The 18,003-nt window shown below is 31.7% G+C and overlaps 2 protein-coding genes across 3 annotated transcripts in view; one reads left to right on the forward strand and one right to left on the reverse strand.

Annotated features, from left to right (window-relative positions):
* Window positions 1–18,003, forward strand: part of LOC118205317 (uncharacterized) — a 136,130-nt gene that overhangs the window by 115,482 nt on the left and 2,645 nt on the right. The window lies entirely within an intron of this gene.
* The window catches only part of Syx6 (Syntaxin 6), a 62,571-nt gene continuing 49,124 nt past the window's right edge, over window positions 4,557–18,003 (reverse strand). For both annotated transcript variants that reach the window (XM_035377488.2, XM_035377487.2), the window contains exons 7-8: window positions 16,979–17,073; window positions 4,557–4,813 (exon numbers count right to left, since the gene is read on the reverse strand). In XM_035377488.2, the coding sequence (XP_035233379.1) occupies window positions 4,737–4,813; window positions 16,979–17,073 (172 nt within the window). In that variant the 3' untranslated portion in view covers window positions 4,557–4,736. The remainder of the gene's footprint in view (window positions 4,814–16,978; window positions 17,074–18,003) is intronic.

Raw genomic sequence — 18,003 nt, forward strand, 5'->3', positions numbered from 1 at the left:
ATATATGACGACAATCATTGGATGAATAAATTGATTCCAGTTTGCATACTATTTTCCTGGCCTCCTCACCTTTTGTAAAATTCACAGTGTTTTCCAAATATTCTGTAGCTGGCAGTTCCCACAAAAAAAAAAAAAATGCAGAATGCATAGCATAGTAGTTGGTGTCTATGTATTTCTACAACTATGTGTACACAGATCTTCTATTACCTATCTTCTCTAGGACTTTAGTGATGCACAAAGGAAGTTTAATTAAATTAAAATAATTACAGGAAATGTTCTTTACAGAATAAGAATGTTTTTAAAAATAATCATGATCTATGTACTTTTCAGTTTTCAGGTTAGAAATGTCTATAGGCATAATCTTTCCATTTCAGTGTCATGTTACACATATAATTACAGCATTCATCATCCATGTGCATTGCAAGTTTACAGTTCTAAAATGAGTTATCCATTTCCTGGTCATAAAAACCTCTTAATTCCTCATAATTAAATTTTAAAAACAGCACATTTTTTTATCTGTGTTAAAAAACTGGGCTATTAAAATAATATATTTACTAATAATTTATATAAAACAGTAATAAAAAATTTATGGATAATGTTTATAGCATTGTATATAATTTTTTTAAATATCTACACCATCATTATGAAAAGATGTTTTTAATAACATATTATGACCATGGGTATGGAACATTTGTTTTACTTCTACAGAATGTTAAAAAAATGTTACAGCAAACATTATTTCTTTAAAGAATGATCCTGGACATACACTTCAAATTCCTCAAATTAAGGCACAATTTTATAAAAATAATTTCAGCATTTGGTAACTAAGATTATTTAGACTAAGGCAAAGCATATGACCGCTTTCTGCCTGAAGTAAGGGATTCCTTCATGAAAGACTCTTCAATGAAAACTTGTTCATATTTAGGTTACAGATGGAAGAAAATGATAAAAACGTCCATGCAGTCAGCCCATTCATTAAACAAGACTGAACTAGCTGTATTCAGTGTATTTTACTACTTAGCTGGTAGTTAAGTCTCAGCACTTGGGGATAGGAGAGTGCTAAAAAACAAAATTAAAATTTTTATGAGATTTTTCTTACTCAGTTATCTCCTCGACTTTGTATGTTAAGAAAGAAGCTTCTTGTATTTGATTTATTTAAACATAATGAACAATTCAGTAGTTGAACTTTTTGCCCTATAAAGATCTTAGAAATATTTAAATTTTGCATTTGCAAAATTCCTTCACTTACTTGTGCTGAAAATAGTTTTTTAAAAAATTTCTACCTTATTCATAGACTCCAACTACTACGGATTCTCCGTAGTTTCTATGGAAATTCATGAAAAACTACGAGCTACGAAAAGTATGGAAAAAACTACGGATTTTACAGAAACAAGAGCAGGAGAACCAGTACGCAAAACGGAACCAACTAATTCATCCGATGATTGGCTGAATACTCGTGTTATCATATATCACGTGTTGAGTGCGTTCCTAGTTTTGAAGAATTAGCCAATCCTAGATCAGTAACTCCAACCGTTAACGACTTATCAATAGTTCCATCCAATTGTCTGTCTCCCAGGTTCCTCGCTGATGCGTGTTTAGGCTGCATTGTGTAGTTTACGGCGAGAGCTTAGCGTGTGTCTTGTGAACTGTGAATCAGGTGAAAGATTTTTAATCATAACGCTGCCTCGAACGAAGAAGCCAAAATTATCAAAGCAGAAGTTTAAAGATTCATATTCTTCAGAATTTCCATGCATTAAAGCGTCCGAAATTTCTGTGAATCACGCACACTGCAGTGTATGCAACAAAGACTTCTCAGTTGCTCATGGCGGAAAAGATGACTGTAAACGGCATGTGTTTTCTCAAAAGCATATAGAGTTTGGCACTGTAAAATTTAAAGAAATAACAAATTTCTTAATAAAAGATGATGAAACAGATCCTATAAAAGCCGAATGCTATTTTGTTCGTTTTTTAATTGAACATAATCTACTGCTTTCTGTTTCGGATCATTCCAAAGAGCTTTTCAAAGCAATGTTTCCGGATTCTGCCATAGCAAAAAAATTTAGCTGCGGTCATACCAAAACTGCTGCTATTGTGAAAACGCTTGCAGAAAATACTGTTGCTGATATTATAAAATCAGTGTGCAGTACATCATTTTCTCTAAGTACTGATGGAAGTAATGATAACAATGATAACAAACTGTACCAATTGGTTATAACATACTACAGTAAAGAAAAGGGAGTGATAATTACTTCATTGATTTCTATTTTAGAATGCACGAATAATACAGGAGAAGGTATTTTTAATTGTATAAATGAAAACTTTAAAAACAAAGGTTTAGAATGGAAAAATTGCTTATCATTTTCTTCAGATAATGCTAGTAATATGATTGGAAAGTTTAAAGGTGTAGCATCATTTATCAAAATGCATCAACCAAGTATAATCACCCGAGGTTGTCAGTGCCACCTCTTGCATATAGCTGCAAAAAAAGCTACTGAAAAATTAATTGGCTCAGAAATTGAAATGTTGATAATAGATATATATTTTTACTTGGAGAAAAGTTTGAAACGGAAGCATAGCTTCAAAGTTGCTCAACAAATTTTGGGACAGAATACAAAATCTCATAAAATTTTGAAATATTGCAGTACGAGATGGTTGTCTCTTTTAGAATCTATAACAAGGATTTTCGAACAGTGGGATGCTGTGATAAATTTTTTTGGAGATAAACCAGATAACAGTGAGAATGAAGGAAAGAGATTGCAAAACATTAAAAAAATTTTACAGTCACCGACCACCAAATTGTACTTGTTATTTTTGAAAAATACTTTGCCTTTGTTTATAACAGTAAATATAAATTTGCAACAACAAGCTCCTTATATACATAAATTGAGAAGAGAACTTTTTGAACTTTTAATGAATTTATTTGTTAGATTCGTAAAACCATCAGTAATTTCTAAAGAAAATGAAGATGTTACTCTAACGTCTATTCCATTTCAGAAGTATAGTAAACAAAAAGAAAATGAAAATTTAGTGATTGGTGCGGAAACAAGACTATATTTAAAAAATGCCAAGTTGAATGAAAGTGAAGTGAAATCATTTTTCAATTCTGTGCGAGCTTTTTTTGTAACTGCATGTTCATATATAATTGATAAATTTCCACTGAGTGATCCATTTCTAAAATATGCTGAAGTTGCTGACATCAACTTGAGAACTGAAGTCTCATTTTCATCTGTTCTTTACTTGATGAATACTTTTCCATCCATTATTGATGAAAAATGTCTTAATCAAGTAGAAATTGAATTTTCCATGTATCAAGTAGATGATTTGAAAGAAATTGTAGATTTGCGTATTGATATAGCATGGGGAGAAATTGCCAAATTAAAAAATATAAATGGGTGTATTAAATACAAAGTATTGCCTTCTGTAATGCTTGCTGTCTTAATAATACCTCATTCAAATGCAGGTTGCGAAAGAATTTTTTCTATTGTTAAAAAAAATCAGACGGAATTTCGACCAAATTTAGGTCTTAAAACTCTTGAAGCAGTTTTGATTGAAAAAATAAATACGCAGGCAAATGAAGAACTGTGTTATAAAAAAACATTCTCAAAATCAGAACTTAAGCTTGCTAAGCATGCTACATATAAATCTTTGCATTCATAAATTATGCGTATTTTGTTTAATACTTATATGTATCATTCTTGGTTATTTAAATTTTATTTCCCTGTAGAAATCATATCCAGAATAAAGATATGATTTATAGCTTCTGATTTTTTCTATGATTAGTAGTGATTTGAAGTACTTTTTATTAGTGAATGCTTGAGGAGTTAAAAGAAAATTTCTAATTAAATGTGCATATAATTTACAAGGTATATTTTTAATTATTCAGTTTTATATGTATATGGATTTTAAATGTAATAAAATTGATTACAATTAATTATTAATTTAAAATTAATGAATGGTTAATTACAACATACGCTACGCGCACATTTTCAAAGTTGTAAAAATGTCGTTCGCGCGTTGACTACTGACAAGGTTTGCTGAAGGTTGGAGTCTATGCTTATTTACAGATGCTCTATAATCAGAAGCACAATTTTAAAATTTATTAAATTATCATATACAATACTAGTGCAATATTGCATATATTCTTTCTAGCATAATATTTCTCTTGCTTTATTCTTAAATTACTGTTAATGTGTAAAGTGAAAAAAATATATATTATTTTGGAAGATTCAAAATTGAGTTGAATAAATGATGATTTATAGAATATGTTATGATATACCCATTACCTCATTTTTATTACTAAGCATTATGACCTAGTATTTATTGAAGAAAAATATGACAAATATTACACTTGGGCTTTTGCTATATTCTTGAATAAACTTGGTTAATTTTTATCCAAATAATTAATAAAGATATCATACTTAACAAATTTAATGGGCTTAATATAAATTCAATAAGAATATAATGTCATACTGATTTATTTTGCCAATTTCTGTTACAGTTCACACACACATTCATACAGACTCAGAATACATGGAAAAGAAAATGCTGAACAGAAATGACACTTTGAATAGCTGCTTTAATATTAAATTTTACACAACAATCCATACAAGTTTACATATATCCATTAAAGAGCAGAAAGATAAAATTAAAACATTTGTTACATTTTCTATACAATATATGGATGGCATATAAATATGTACAACTCACTGCTAATACTTTAGGATGGAATGTTTCCCTCAAAGAATAAAAAATAGTAATATAACTATAAACATGATTAGAAGTAACACTCCTATAGCTGTCCATTGTCTTTTATCTGCAAAATAAGAAACTTTCTATACCTATTTATTTTATATAAATAAACTATACATATTTCTACATAAATATATTTTAAAATATTTTGCAACATGAATGTTTCAAAACCAGAAGTAATTAAAAATTTATTCTTTGTTATCAACTATGAAAATTGATCACATTATATAAGGTATCACTTACGCTGAGCATAAAAATTCAGTAGTATAATTACAATTGACTGATAGGATACTGGGGAACTGAAAACAAAGGCAATGTTAACAGAAATCTATGTTAAGTTTAATTTTAGAGTCTGCACATTAAATTTTACATACATCAAACAACAAAAACCTTTTGGTAAACCCTTACATTGTTACACAAACATTGAAATTGAAAATCTAGAAAAGTTTGCAGTTTTTTAAATCTTCAAAACTTTCCTCTAATTATTTTGTTACTGTTAATAAGGAGTGACCTTGATCAATGCAGATGTTTAAATATTGTTCATGTTGCATATTTCTAGCATGAGTTGTGGCATAATTTTTGCTTCAGTGCAGTGCTAAGAAGAGATAACCCAAAAGCCAATTTTCGTCAGATTATTCTCTTTTATTAAAAAAAAAAAAGGAAAAATTGCTAGTCAGCTTGCTCATAAAATTTTTGCTGTATATGGAAAAAGTGCTGTTTCTGATGACACAATTATACAGTTCAGAAACTATCAAATAGAGTAAATATTCCAAACAGTATAGTACATGATCATTTGAAGAAGACAAAGCTACTATGATGTATAGGTACCCCATACTTTAGTGGATACTACACAATAACACCAAAAGAATCTCCTTTAGTAACATCGAGAAGGGGGGCTACATCCCCAAAATGTAACACTTTGTGTACAGTGGGACTACAAAGGAAATGTATATTATAAACTGTTGAAAAAAATCTGAGAATAAATTGCGAAAAATACTGTTCCCGAATGCAATTTCTAAAACAGAAATTAAAATAAAGTATCCAGAACTGACCAACTGTCAAGGCCTTCCATCACAACAATGCTCATGTGATGCACCTTCCATCATGATATTTTGATGAATGTCAGATAAAGATTTATTCAGTATGACTAGAATGTTTTGTATCATTCCCTGCATTCATCATCAGAACTTGCCCACTCATATTTTCATCCCTTCAGAATTCTCTGAAAGGCCGTAAGTTCATTTCTTTAGTGCTTAATAATCAAAAGAATAAACATAGTGACTTTTCTAAAATGGGAATTTTCCAGCTGCTGGAGAGATGGCGAAAAGTCTTAAAACAAAATGGTGCTTACGTGATGCAACGAGATTTTCTTATACTGTTGTACTGCTTCATTTGTATGTATAATAACAGAACTTTCCAGATGACCTAATAAAAGCTAGTGCATGCAAAAACTGGCACTCATTCTGCTCATGAAATGTTACATATAAAAACTCATGAATGAGCTCTTCAACAGAGCTACTAAGGTTCATAAAATATTTCTAAGGTTGGTCATTACTTTAGTGAACTAAGATGTGGTCATTACTTAGTAAGAAAAAAACTAGAACTACCATGAAATAAGGCACTACAGCAGTTCATTGTCAATAAAGATGAGGAAATGGTATCCTGCTTGTTACAAGCATACTACTATGGAAAGACATGAAAGAAAATATTACAATGTAACTTCTTAGTTTCAATAATTAAAATAAAAACTACAATAGCAGTGATGTGTGGGTCTATGAAGCGACAGGACATTCTAAATACTCTTGTAAACTTCATTTCATTATAATGAGCACATACAAGGTGTAACACACACACACAAAACAAAAACAAACAAACAAAACAAAACAAAACAAAAACAAAAAAAAACAAAAAAAGAGAGAGAGAGAGAGACCATGTGTGTAGCTTGAAAAAAGAGTGGAATTAGCAACAACTGTTTTGGTGATGTCATCCCACAAACCTCCTCTATCCATGCGGCCAGTTTCGACTTAACCGATCACACCAGTTGGGAGTACTGTGTCACTGAGTGAACATGTGTAACTGCATTCGGCCAGAAAAAATGTCTAATGTAAAAACCAAACATCAAGTTTCTTGTGAAGTAATCAGCCACGGAAACATTTCAAATGTTAACTGAGGCTTATGGAGATGAAACTTTGTCTCATGCACATGTGTTTGAATGGCATAAGCAGTTTTCAGGGAGTGGGACAAAGCACGCTTTGACATTAATGGAATTGCACTGACTGTTAATCAACACTACTACATTGAAGTACTAAAAAGACTTCAATGTAAAAAAAATTAGGGGAAAAAGTTGTGGAGTGATGGATGGCTGTTGCACCAGAACAATGCACTCGCTCACACGGCCCTATTAGGGTTGCCACCTCTTCCGGAATTGAGCCCTGAAAATTAAAATCTCCCGGCTCCCGGAAGGAATTTAAAATAAATATTACTCTCGCGGAATATCAAGTTTCCTGAAAATAATGATACAATGTGCATGCATGAAATGGTTGACAACATTGAAAATTACACGACCATGTACAACAGCCAAAGAATGTCTATACATATTTTCTCTCCAGTAACAATCTACGGTGAGCGGTGAGTAAGCATCTTGCTGATGAGTAGTGGAACCGGCGTGTCACGTGCACGCCCCCTCCACCCTCTCATTTTCAATCCTTTCCTTCATTTAGTCTGCAGTCAGCTAGCTATCTACGAACAAGTGCATATTTTGAAATTATTTAAATGCTTTCATAATAATGTCTAGTGACAAAAACGATTCTGATTCAGCAGGTAAGAAGTGCCACAAAAAAAAAAGTATTTGACGTTGTTTCAAGACAAGTTGTTAACTCAATTTAATTGGCTTATGAAGAAAGACAACTTTAATGGAGAATGTAAATTATATCTTAAAATATTTAACATTAAGTACAAAGCTGTTAGAGCTATAACTGTACATTCTCAAAGCAAGAAACACCAATTGTCAATATTGAATAGAGATTCATCGTAATCAGTTTCGAACTTTTTCGTGAAGAAATCTTCAAGAGAAGAGGACAATATATCAGCAATCGAAATTACTTCAGTCATCATGGGATTAAGCACCATCATAATTTTAATAGGCAGGATTGCATAAGCAAATTGTATATAAGGTTTGTACACATTTCTGCACACAGAAATTAAGGACTTTTAAGGACCATTAATGAAAAAAATTAAGGACCTATGAGCAAATGGGAACCAAATAAATTCAATTAAAAACATTATTCTATGCCTGAATTTCACTTTTGTAATACCATCCTAAAAATAAAATAGGTCCCTAAGTAGTATGCATTATTACTAAACATGAATTAATTAACATAATTATCAATAAGTTTGAGAATAAAATAAACTTCATGCAGTTTATCAAGTAGCATTAAATATTTTACACTTAAAATAGGTTGGACACATTTGAAAGAAGATAAGTGACATTTACGTTTTACTAATAGTTAGCTTAATGTTGATTTTTTTTTATGTTTCATTTTGTCACATACTTGGTCAGTCTAGAGCAGAGGTTCTCAATTGGTGATACGCGTACCACTGATGGTACACAAGGAAAAATAGGTGGTACACAAAGAAGAGAAGTATTTTTAACTATTTATTTCAAAAATTAAAACCCCAACATCCTGATTGACTTTTTTTCTCTAACACTCGTAAATTTATGCAATATGAGCTTTGTTCAAGAGTAGTAGTGGTAGTGGTGGTAGTAGTACTTTGTAGTGGTGGTACTAAAGGTTTTCAATTTTTGTTTAGATGGTACACGTTAGTAAAACAGTTGAGAACCGCTGGTCTATAGATTTAGTAAATAGAAGGTTGATTTTATGTCAAACGGCATAGGTTAAAATGAGAAGTAAGATCATAATCAGCATGATTCATAACAAAAGACTGAATGTTGTCACCGCTTGTCTAGAGAGAGACCTGTTGATTAGAACAAACCTGAAAGGCCTGATGTAGGCACAGTTGGCAAGTGCTGAAAGTTAATCAGGCTCTGTTTGATGCAGTTAGTGTTGTAGCTTCGTGTAGAATTCCAGGAATTGTAACCCAGTTAATATACTTTAAGGTCCCAACAAGCCATTAAAGCACCAGACGTGATAAGTTGTTTTGTATTATTTTAAGTCTCACTAGATGCAAAGAATAAGTTTTACTTGAATTTCTACATTTTTGTGGTTTATCGTATTAATGAAAAGCAATAACTCGCTTTAATATGTAGAGATAATTTTTAAGGGTAAGCAGTTAGTTATAAATAACTAAATTAGGTAAATAGGTAACCTTAGTCATTATGGATTTACATGGCCACTATTAAATTTTATTTTTTAACAATATTTGTTAAAAAAGCCCTATTAAAATCTAATAAAATTTTTTAAATACATGTAATTTATGACACTGATTCTTAAAGGATATTAGAATAATTACACATTAAAAGCTACAAAGCATTTATGTTTTGTAGCAACACTCAACAAAATATTTATCCGTCATTTTGATTTGAAGCTTTCCCAAACATTTTGGCTAGTTTATATCAATTTCCTTCTCTTTAATCATCTTTTCTAACAATAATTAGAGAATTGTCTCAATATGCAAACCAATGCTCTCGCTAGTTTCTGTGTGCTTTATCTCCTAACTTGTCAACCTCTCCACAATGTACCTATGAGAGTTTACTTGATCTGGTAAAAGTTAACTAGTCCAAAACCCTCAATAGACGAAGCAAATTATCACTATACCTGAAAGTAACTACAATATCAGACAAAGGTTTAAATAAGCCTCTTATTTAAAAAGAACTTAAAACAAACATAAAGACATGTTCTGATGCTAACAAAGTCAATTACATCTCACGGTGACGTAATTAAACAAGAACAGTCAAATCCAAACTAAAAATGTGGAGTAGTGGTCGAAGATTATACAATTTAATTAAAATTTAATCTGGCTCAGCAACTCTATCATATGATGAAACAGAAATGGAAAATTATAGTAAAGGCTGAAATCATAAACAATTGGATAATTTACATAATAATAACTGCACGTATCTTTGAAGAATAATTTTCTTTATGTCTTCAGTTTTTTCTTCAGCATGTTTCCTTTTCATTTTAGAATTTTTGGATTTAATTAAGGATTTATATTTTTCTAAAAAACACTAAATACATTTAGAATATATAGAAAAAGTGACTAATTTAATTTCTCTAGTACTATAAAATTCAGATGAAATTTGAAATATATATGGTAAAGGCCTGTTACAAAGCTGGTGTGGCAGAATTTTTAGAATTTAGCGACACGCCAAACAACAAAATCAAGAAATGGCAAAACTTTTAAAATTTAGAGCAGGCACTGAAAGCAGAATTTAGAAAGGATGTAAGATTCTCCACTGTGTAATTCTAAGTTACAACAAAAAGTGAAGAATCTTAAGAACTAGCATATGAATAATTGCTTGAGTTCGTGAGACAGTGCATAAACTTGGAAAGGGTTAAAGGACCCTTTATTACTCAAATAAAATTTAACAGAACTCCATCTTGGAGTTGTACAATAAAGCCGACACTCAGACTTGAACTTAAGAGGCTAAGAATTAAACTAAACTAATCTTAACTAAAGAGATATAGCCGAAGCTTTAAAAATTCTAAGAGAGATGACCCCTTAACGCTAATTGACTGCGAAGCTATCAAGGGCCTAAAGTTCAGCCAAGCGTAATAATAGCTTACGAGAGAGTAGCCTAAAAAGGCAGACACGTGCTAGCCAGAATACCTGGTATCTCTCTCACTAAGACAATAAAATTTTGCGGTTAAATAGGATCTTTCTCATTAGCATTCAGATGTGATTCTAAAACTACGTTCTGGCCTGAAGTGGTAAGTTGAAATTATAAAGTGATAGGAAAGGAAGTTTAACTCAAAATTTAACTGTTAATAAAATTAGCATAATCCTTAAAAGTGCAGTCAAATTTAGGAGAGGAGGATCCTTACAAGTACAGAAGAATACACTATGCAGTCGAATTTAGGATCCACAGACACTGCATTAAATGCCTAATGCCAGCTCTGTGTATGATGCATTAAGACCTATTAGATGGATCTTTTAAATTGAAAGTTTTCAATTCTTTTATTAATAAAAAAATCCTTTTCTATAATGCCTGCCCAAGTGATAAGATTAGAAGCATTTTTGATATTTTCCATGCTTGTGTCTGATGAAAAGTAGTGAAAATAAAGGGAAGATAAACATGTTAAGAAAAATCAGGAGTAAAACACTCAAATATTGTTTTTCATTCTTCTTCCAGACCTTCTCCAAAAAGTAAGAAATTCATCGCAAACTTTCTGTAAAATACATCCATTATGCGTTGATACCATGGAGACATTTTTCATTTTATCACATATTTCTTGAATCTTCTAGAATCAAGGGTCTATAAATCTTGCCTTCAAATCCTTCTAAATTTTCGAAGGTGCAATGTCAAAAATACTAAAGGAACATTATCCCAACCATTTCTATAACAGCAAAAGGCCAGAAATATTTTTTGGGGAAAAAAAATGGAGGGAAAAAGTGTAAAATTAATTTTATAGAGAAAACTGATGCATATTTTGAGAATTTTAATATCCTGAGACAATTGCATGGGAAAAACGCTTACTATGAAAAAATTAAAAAGAAAACATTTTTAATTAATTACATAGCTAATTTTGCTTTTGCTAAGAGCTGTTTTGTAAATTATGCTTTATAGCATTATACCTTGTTTATTTTTCAGATTCAAAATATTGTATAATAAGTTGCCGAAATGAAACTTTATAATATGACAGCGAAAAATAAAAATGTTTTATTTTAACGTTATTTTTTAAACATAATTCCAATATATTACCATTATTTTAATGAAATTTATCAGCGTTATGATGTTTAAAAAAAAATCGTCGAAAAATTCTCAGATTTTTGGAATTAAAAATTTTCTATAGAAACTGATCTTAAAATCACCAAAATGTTGACAAGTCGCCAAATTTAGAACCGTTTAATAAATGAATTCACATCCCCAAAAGCGAAAATTGTTTAAGAGCTCTTTATTACAAAAAATGAATTTCGAAATGCTTATGTTTTACTTCTTGCTTAGAAACTCAAGTATTCCATCATTTATATTAGAAATAGAAACAAATATAACCCATGAACACATTCAAAAGATAACCATATACATCAGTGAATCGCCAAAAGTACTCCTCCAAAATGCTAATTCACACTCAAAATGGCAGTCGTAAAAACAGACAGAAATTTCCGATGAAGGACTTTTAAGGACTCTTAAGGACCATATGAACCCTGTGTATAGCACTCTATTTCCAGATCCTTCTTTGGCAAAATAATTTTCTTGCGGTAGAACAAAATGTACAAGTATTTTTGAGAGTGTGCTTGCTCCTGCAGCTCAGTATTTTTAAATGAGATTAAAGAAGCAGAATTTTTTCAGTCGCAACAGATGTGTAGAATTTCCAGTAGTCATGCAATATTTTCATAAGGAAAGTGGTATAAAACACAGACTGCTTGATTTTTATCGCGGTCCCCAAGAAAAAAGTGGCGAGATTAAAAACCAGATTTATCGAGTTCTCGTTGAAAACAATTTAGATATAATGAACGTAACTTCGTTTGCTGCTGATAACGCTTCTGTCAATTATGGCATAAATAATTCTGTGTATCAAAATTAAGACTGACAATGAAAACATTTTAAAAGCAAACTGTAAATGCCACATATTACAGAGCTACACAAAATTTGCATTAAAAGGCATAAAATCCAAAGTTGAAGCCTTAGTCTTGAAAGTTTATAGTGAATTTTCAGCATATGCTAAACAAACACAGACTTTGAAAGATTTCCACGCATTTTTCAATATTGAGTATCACAACATTTTGCGTCATGTGCCAACCAGATGGCTATCTTTATATCCAGGGATAGAGTGTTTGCTTTGTAACTGACCAGCTTTATGGCCAATTACAAATTTCCTATTTTATTGAAGAAGGAGAAGAAGAATGTAGTACAATTATTTGGCAAGCAATTTAAAGACGAAAACTTACTGCCTTTGTGCTACTGTTACTTTTTGCACAATGTTATGCAAATTTTCGATAATGAAATTAAAATCATCGAAAGTGATTTTGTTACTTGCACTGAATTGCACGATGTTATGCTTGAAATCCGCCGAAAAATAATAAATAGAAAAAATAACACACTTTTTGGTACTTCAGTAAGAGATTTTTTAAACAAATTAAATGAAACGCACAAGGCTACGTTTTATAAAAATGCAAACATTTTCTTTGAGAGATGTTTAGATTACCTGAAAAAAGGGTATCATTTCAGAAACTCAAGAGTATAGTAAATTGGGCATACTTTCAATGAAAAAAAAAAAAAAAAAAAAAAAAAAAAAAAAAAAAAAAACGATTATGTCGGATGCTTTGAGAGACTTGGCCATTGATTTAAAGATCACTTTTGATGAAAATAAATTGATGAAGATTTCTGCATTTTGAGGGAGGTTCAAGACAACATTGCTAAATCAAATGTAAGAGTTGATCTGAGGTGGGCAAAATTTTTCTCAACAGTCAAAAATAGAGTTTGAGATATGCTGAAGAAAGTAGTTTCATTCGTTTTGTCTATACCTATATCAAATGCTGCCTGCAAGCGTGTTTTCAGTATAGCATTCGATATATGGACTAAGGAAAGAAACCATTTAAATGAAGAACATGTCAAGGCAGAAATCCTAATGTTCTTCAATTTTAAAATGGACTGCAAAGAGTTTTTTAAATTTGTTAGTTCCAGACTAGATATTTTGAAATCCATATGATCAAATGCAAAATATAAGTTCAAAATAAAATAAACAGTTATGAAAATTGATATTTTTTTTTTTTTTTGCCTCTCCTGGATTTTGACAGCCAAGAGGTGGCAACCCTAGGCCCTATCAGTCAAGCAGTTTCTGACCAGCAAAACCATTACTGTGATGGGGCATCCTCCTTATTCATGTGATTTGGCTCTATGAGACATTTTTTAAAATTTCCTAAAGTTAAATCTTGCTTAAAGGAAAGGTATTTTACCTCACGAGGTTCAGGCAAAGACAGAGAATCTCCTAAGACCCTTCATAAAACCTCATTCCAGAACTATTACCAGCAATGGCAGCACCGAATGCAGAAGTTTGTGAATGCTGAAGGGGACTACATTGAAGGTTATAATGTCATGGAGAACTGATTCTATAAGTACAATGATTTATTGGACCAGTCTTGTTTTTTTTCCTTGTGTCACACCTCATGTAATGAGCATATAAGCATATTTTAAATTTTTGTTTATTTTACTAGATTGATATCCCGATACATGTACAATTTTTTAACTTGTGAAAATACTAGCACTACTGGATTGCATTGTGAATAAAGTGTAATTTTAAGACTTAACAAGTTTCATCTAAAGCATTAAAAAAAGTATTCAGTTAACAAATCATAAGGAGAAGAATTCAAATTAAAGAAAAGCATTAACATAACTAAAGGCTATCACTAATTTGAGGGGGGGTGAAAAGAGATTTTGTATTGGGAATATTAGGTACATCGGCTCAAAGGAACTGTTAATCTGAAGATAACTAGCAATAAACTTGATAAAAATTGACTCATTACAAGCTAAAATAGCTAGCTGTTAATCATAGCTATCACCAGGCTTTGGAATTAGTTGTTTATTGAGCCTAAAATATATGAAAAGTAGTTGCAGATTTTCCACTGGTTGCTAGCCTTTCTGATGTTTGCTTTTGAGTCCTTTGGCTAGAACAACAACTGCATTTTAACTGACTGATGATCCATTTTGCTACAGTATGAAAATCAATATCTGCTTCAACCAAACTAAATCATGTGCCACGAGTGCTTGCCAGAAGACCTTTAGTGTATTCCACTCATTTTTTTTCAGAACATGTTTCCTGGATGAGATACCAGTGAAGGTATGTAATGTTCATAATTAAATTCAAATATTTTTTTATACAAAGACTCATACGGTATCGTATCATCCAGAGCAGAAAGAACCGCTGAATGTTCCAAAATCTTTGATCACGATAAAGGTTTCACAGACATATGAAATCATTTACTGTTGCTGTAGATCACTATTTGCATTAATGGATGTTAATGCCTGGCTGTAAAAGCAGTTAGAACCAACTAATACTTTAATTCTATCATGACCTAAAACCCCAAGGCAATTAGCCACATAAAATGCTGAAAGAGAACCAATCACATGAGACTGCCATAATCTATTTACCTTCTCTTTGGAGAATGCAAATCTGCAAAGGGTTATTAGATGCAACTTCCCCAAAAGTTAGCTTCTGCATATCTGACCTATGGATGAATTCTTTTTTGGGTCATTTCTTTATGAAAGACTAGACATGATATGAGTTGAAAGCTTCCTCTTTGCTAGTTTAATGGAAAAGGAAAGCCACTACACATTCCCACAAAAAATTTGTCCATTATAGAATGTTAACTGTACAGCATATGAAACTCTTTCATATTTAAAGAACTAAATTCGGAGCCTTTAATAAAAAATTAGAGCCAACTTGATCATCAGATCTCAGTCTCATTCAATGTTTATAGAATTAACAACCCCCCCCCCAAAAAAAAAAAAAAAAACTGAAAGGTTTCAGATTTTAAATTCCATCCAAAGGGGCATTTTTTTTTAACATTTTGTGTGTTACCTTTATTTATTAAATATCATGTTCTTTGCATTTAAATCATAAAATTCAGTTCAATAGCAATGTTGCAAAAATAATTTTAAAATGAGCATATCTTTTGAATTTCTGATACACAGTTCCGTGTGCTGGAAATAAAAAAATGATGTTCTAACATGAATGTCATTTATTGGCATGTGCTACTACGAGGTGTATTCGGAAACTAAGTACCGTTTCGAAAAAAAAAAAAAAAAAGTCAAACAATTTTTTTGAATCCAATTTTATTTTTACATGAAAATACATGTCTTAAACTATTTTTCAACATAGTTTCCGCCAATGATCAAACACTTGTCATAGCGGGTGACCAGTTTTTGTACACCATCGTCAAAAAAACTTCACGCCAGTTTCGATAACCACGACTCCACAGCATTTTTCGTGTCATCGTCAGATCCAAAGCGCTTGCCACCAGGCTCGCGCTTCATGTGCAGGAACAAGTGATAGTCAGACGGCGCCAAGTCCGGGCTGTATGGCAGGTGATCGAACTGCTTCCAATGAAACTGTCGAATTAACGATTGAGTGACACCAGCAGTATGGGGCCGAGCATTGTCATGGAGCAACACAATTCCTTTACTGAGCATTCCTCTTCCTTTGTTTTGAATGGCATGCCTTAGTTTTGTTAAAGTCTCACAATATCGTGCCGCATTAATGGTTTCACCTCTGAGAAGAAATTCAGTAAGCAAAACGCCTTTCCTATCCAAGAAGACAGTGCACATGATTTTTTGTGATGACATTGTCACTTTGAACTTTTGTTTTTTTGGAGAATAAGTGTGTCTCCACTCCATCGATTGTTGTTTCGATTCTGGTGCGAAATGACACACCCAAGTTTCATCACCTGTCACAATTTGGTTTAAAAAGTTTTCTCCCTCATCACTGTACCGCGTGAGAAATGTCAAGGCACTACCAAGTCGCTTTGTTTTGTGAACATCAGTGAGCATTTTTGGAACCCATCGGGAACACAGTTTGCGATAATTCAAGTGGTCAGACACAATTTCGAACAAAACAGTACATGAAATTTGTAGAAATGCCTCTGAAAGAGTTGTCATTGTGAAGCGTCTGTTCTCATGAATTGCTTCATCAACTTTTCTTACCAAATCATCAGTGACAACAGAAGGCTGACCACTCCCGAGCCTCGGCGTGGACAATTGTTCGACCTGCATTAAGCATTCTTACCAAGTTTCTCACCATTTCATCACTTATCGCGTATTCACCATAAACTTCACTTGACGATAAATTTCGGCCGGTTTAACTCGCTTCAAAAATTTAATCACGGTACGAATCTCACAGTCAGCGGGAGAACTAATTGTCTTAAACATTTTGAATGTGCACAGCAAACTGAAAACACAACATAGAGCAACCAAAATGGCGACAATTGAAAGTCAGTGAACAAGAAAGACTAGTGCGCATGCGCGAGACGCCTACCACAGCGCTGCGACGGCGCTAGAATGAAACGGTACTTAGTTTCCGAATATGCTACGTATAAGTAACAGAAAATTTCTTACCACTAGTCATATGCAGAGCTTTAGCTATTTTAGTGACTGTTGCATCCAACTTTGATTCAGTAACTTCCATTTCATAACCCAATTCATCCAACATCCTATTCAATAATACAAGGTTTATTTACTTTTGTTTTGTCAAATTTATACAATATATAAATACATACATATATATATTTGCATGTGTTTATATAATATATACATAATATATTTATACATTGCATATATATATGTATATAAACACATGTAGATTTTTGCCTGCATGCAAATATATAGGGCATTCAGAAAAGGGGGATACAGGTTTTATAGCCTTAAATATTGATCCTAGACTTGTACTTCCAGTTACAAAATGTCTCAAAATATAGGTAAAAGTTTCTTGAAAACAAGATCCACTCTTGAATCAATGCTTTGTGTTTATTACAGAGTCGAGAATATTTTGCTGACTGGAATTTCTGCTCTGCACAGAAGCCATATATAAAGTCAGATTTCATATTTAAAGAATACTCAATTACTGCTTGCAAAAAATTTTATACCTCATTTTCAGAAATTTTGCAACTGGAAGTATTTCTTTAAATACAGATCTTTGTTATTACTTAAATATAATCACTGTTTGTGCATATATACATAGAGAGAGAGAGAGAGAGAGTATTAGCGCAGGCTAAAGTAATCACTTTCATATTCAGAATTTCGTTAATTACATAAATGACATAAAACATTAACTTTTGCATTTAATTTAATAAAAAAATTATAAAATTAATAAAATATGTTTTTATGTTTAAAATTCATTACTTATTTGTTCTTTATGAAAGAAAAAAATATTACCTTATATGATGTGACATGAACATGAATATTTTTACAAAGTAATGAAAAATCATGTCTATTTTTAAGACAAAAAAATTAATACAGCACGGAACAGCAATACCAGACAGTGAAAAATATAAGTTCAAAATAAAAGTGGCACTGGTAATAAGCAAAAACAAATTTAATTATAAATGCATAGATAAATTAATTTTTACTTCTTTGTACAAAGT

The sequence above is a fragment of the Stegodyphus dumicola genome, chromosome 8 (genome assembly GCF_044657685.1).
Source record: "Stegodyphus dumicola isolate Sdum_Otavi_A_Nest chromosome 8, ASM4465768v1".
Taxonomy (NCBI): Eukaryota; Metazoa; Arthropoda; class Arachnida; order Araneae; family Eresidae; genus Stegodyphus; species Stegodyphus dumicola.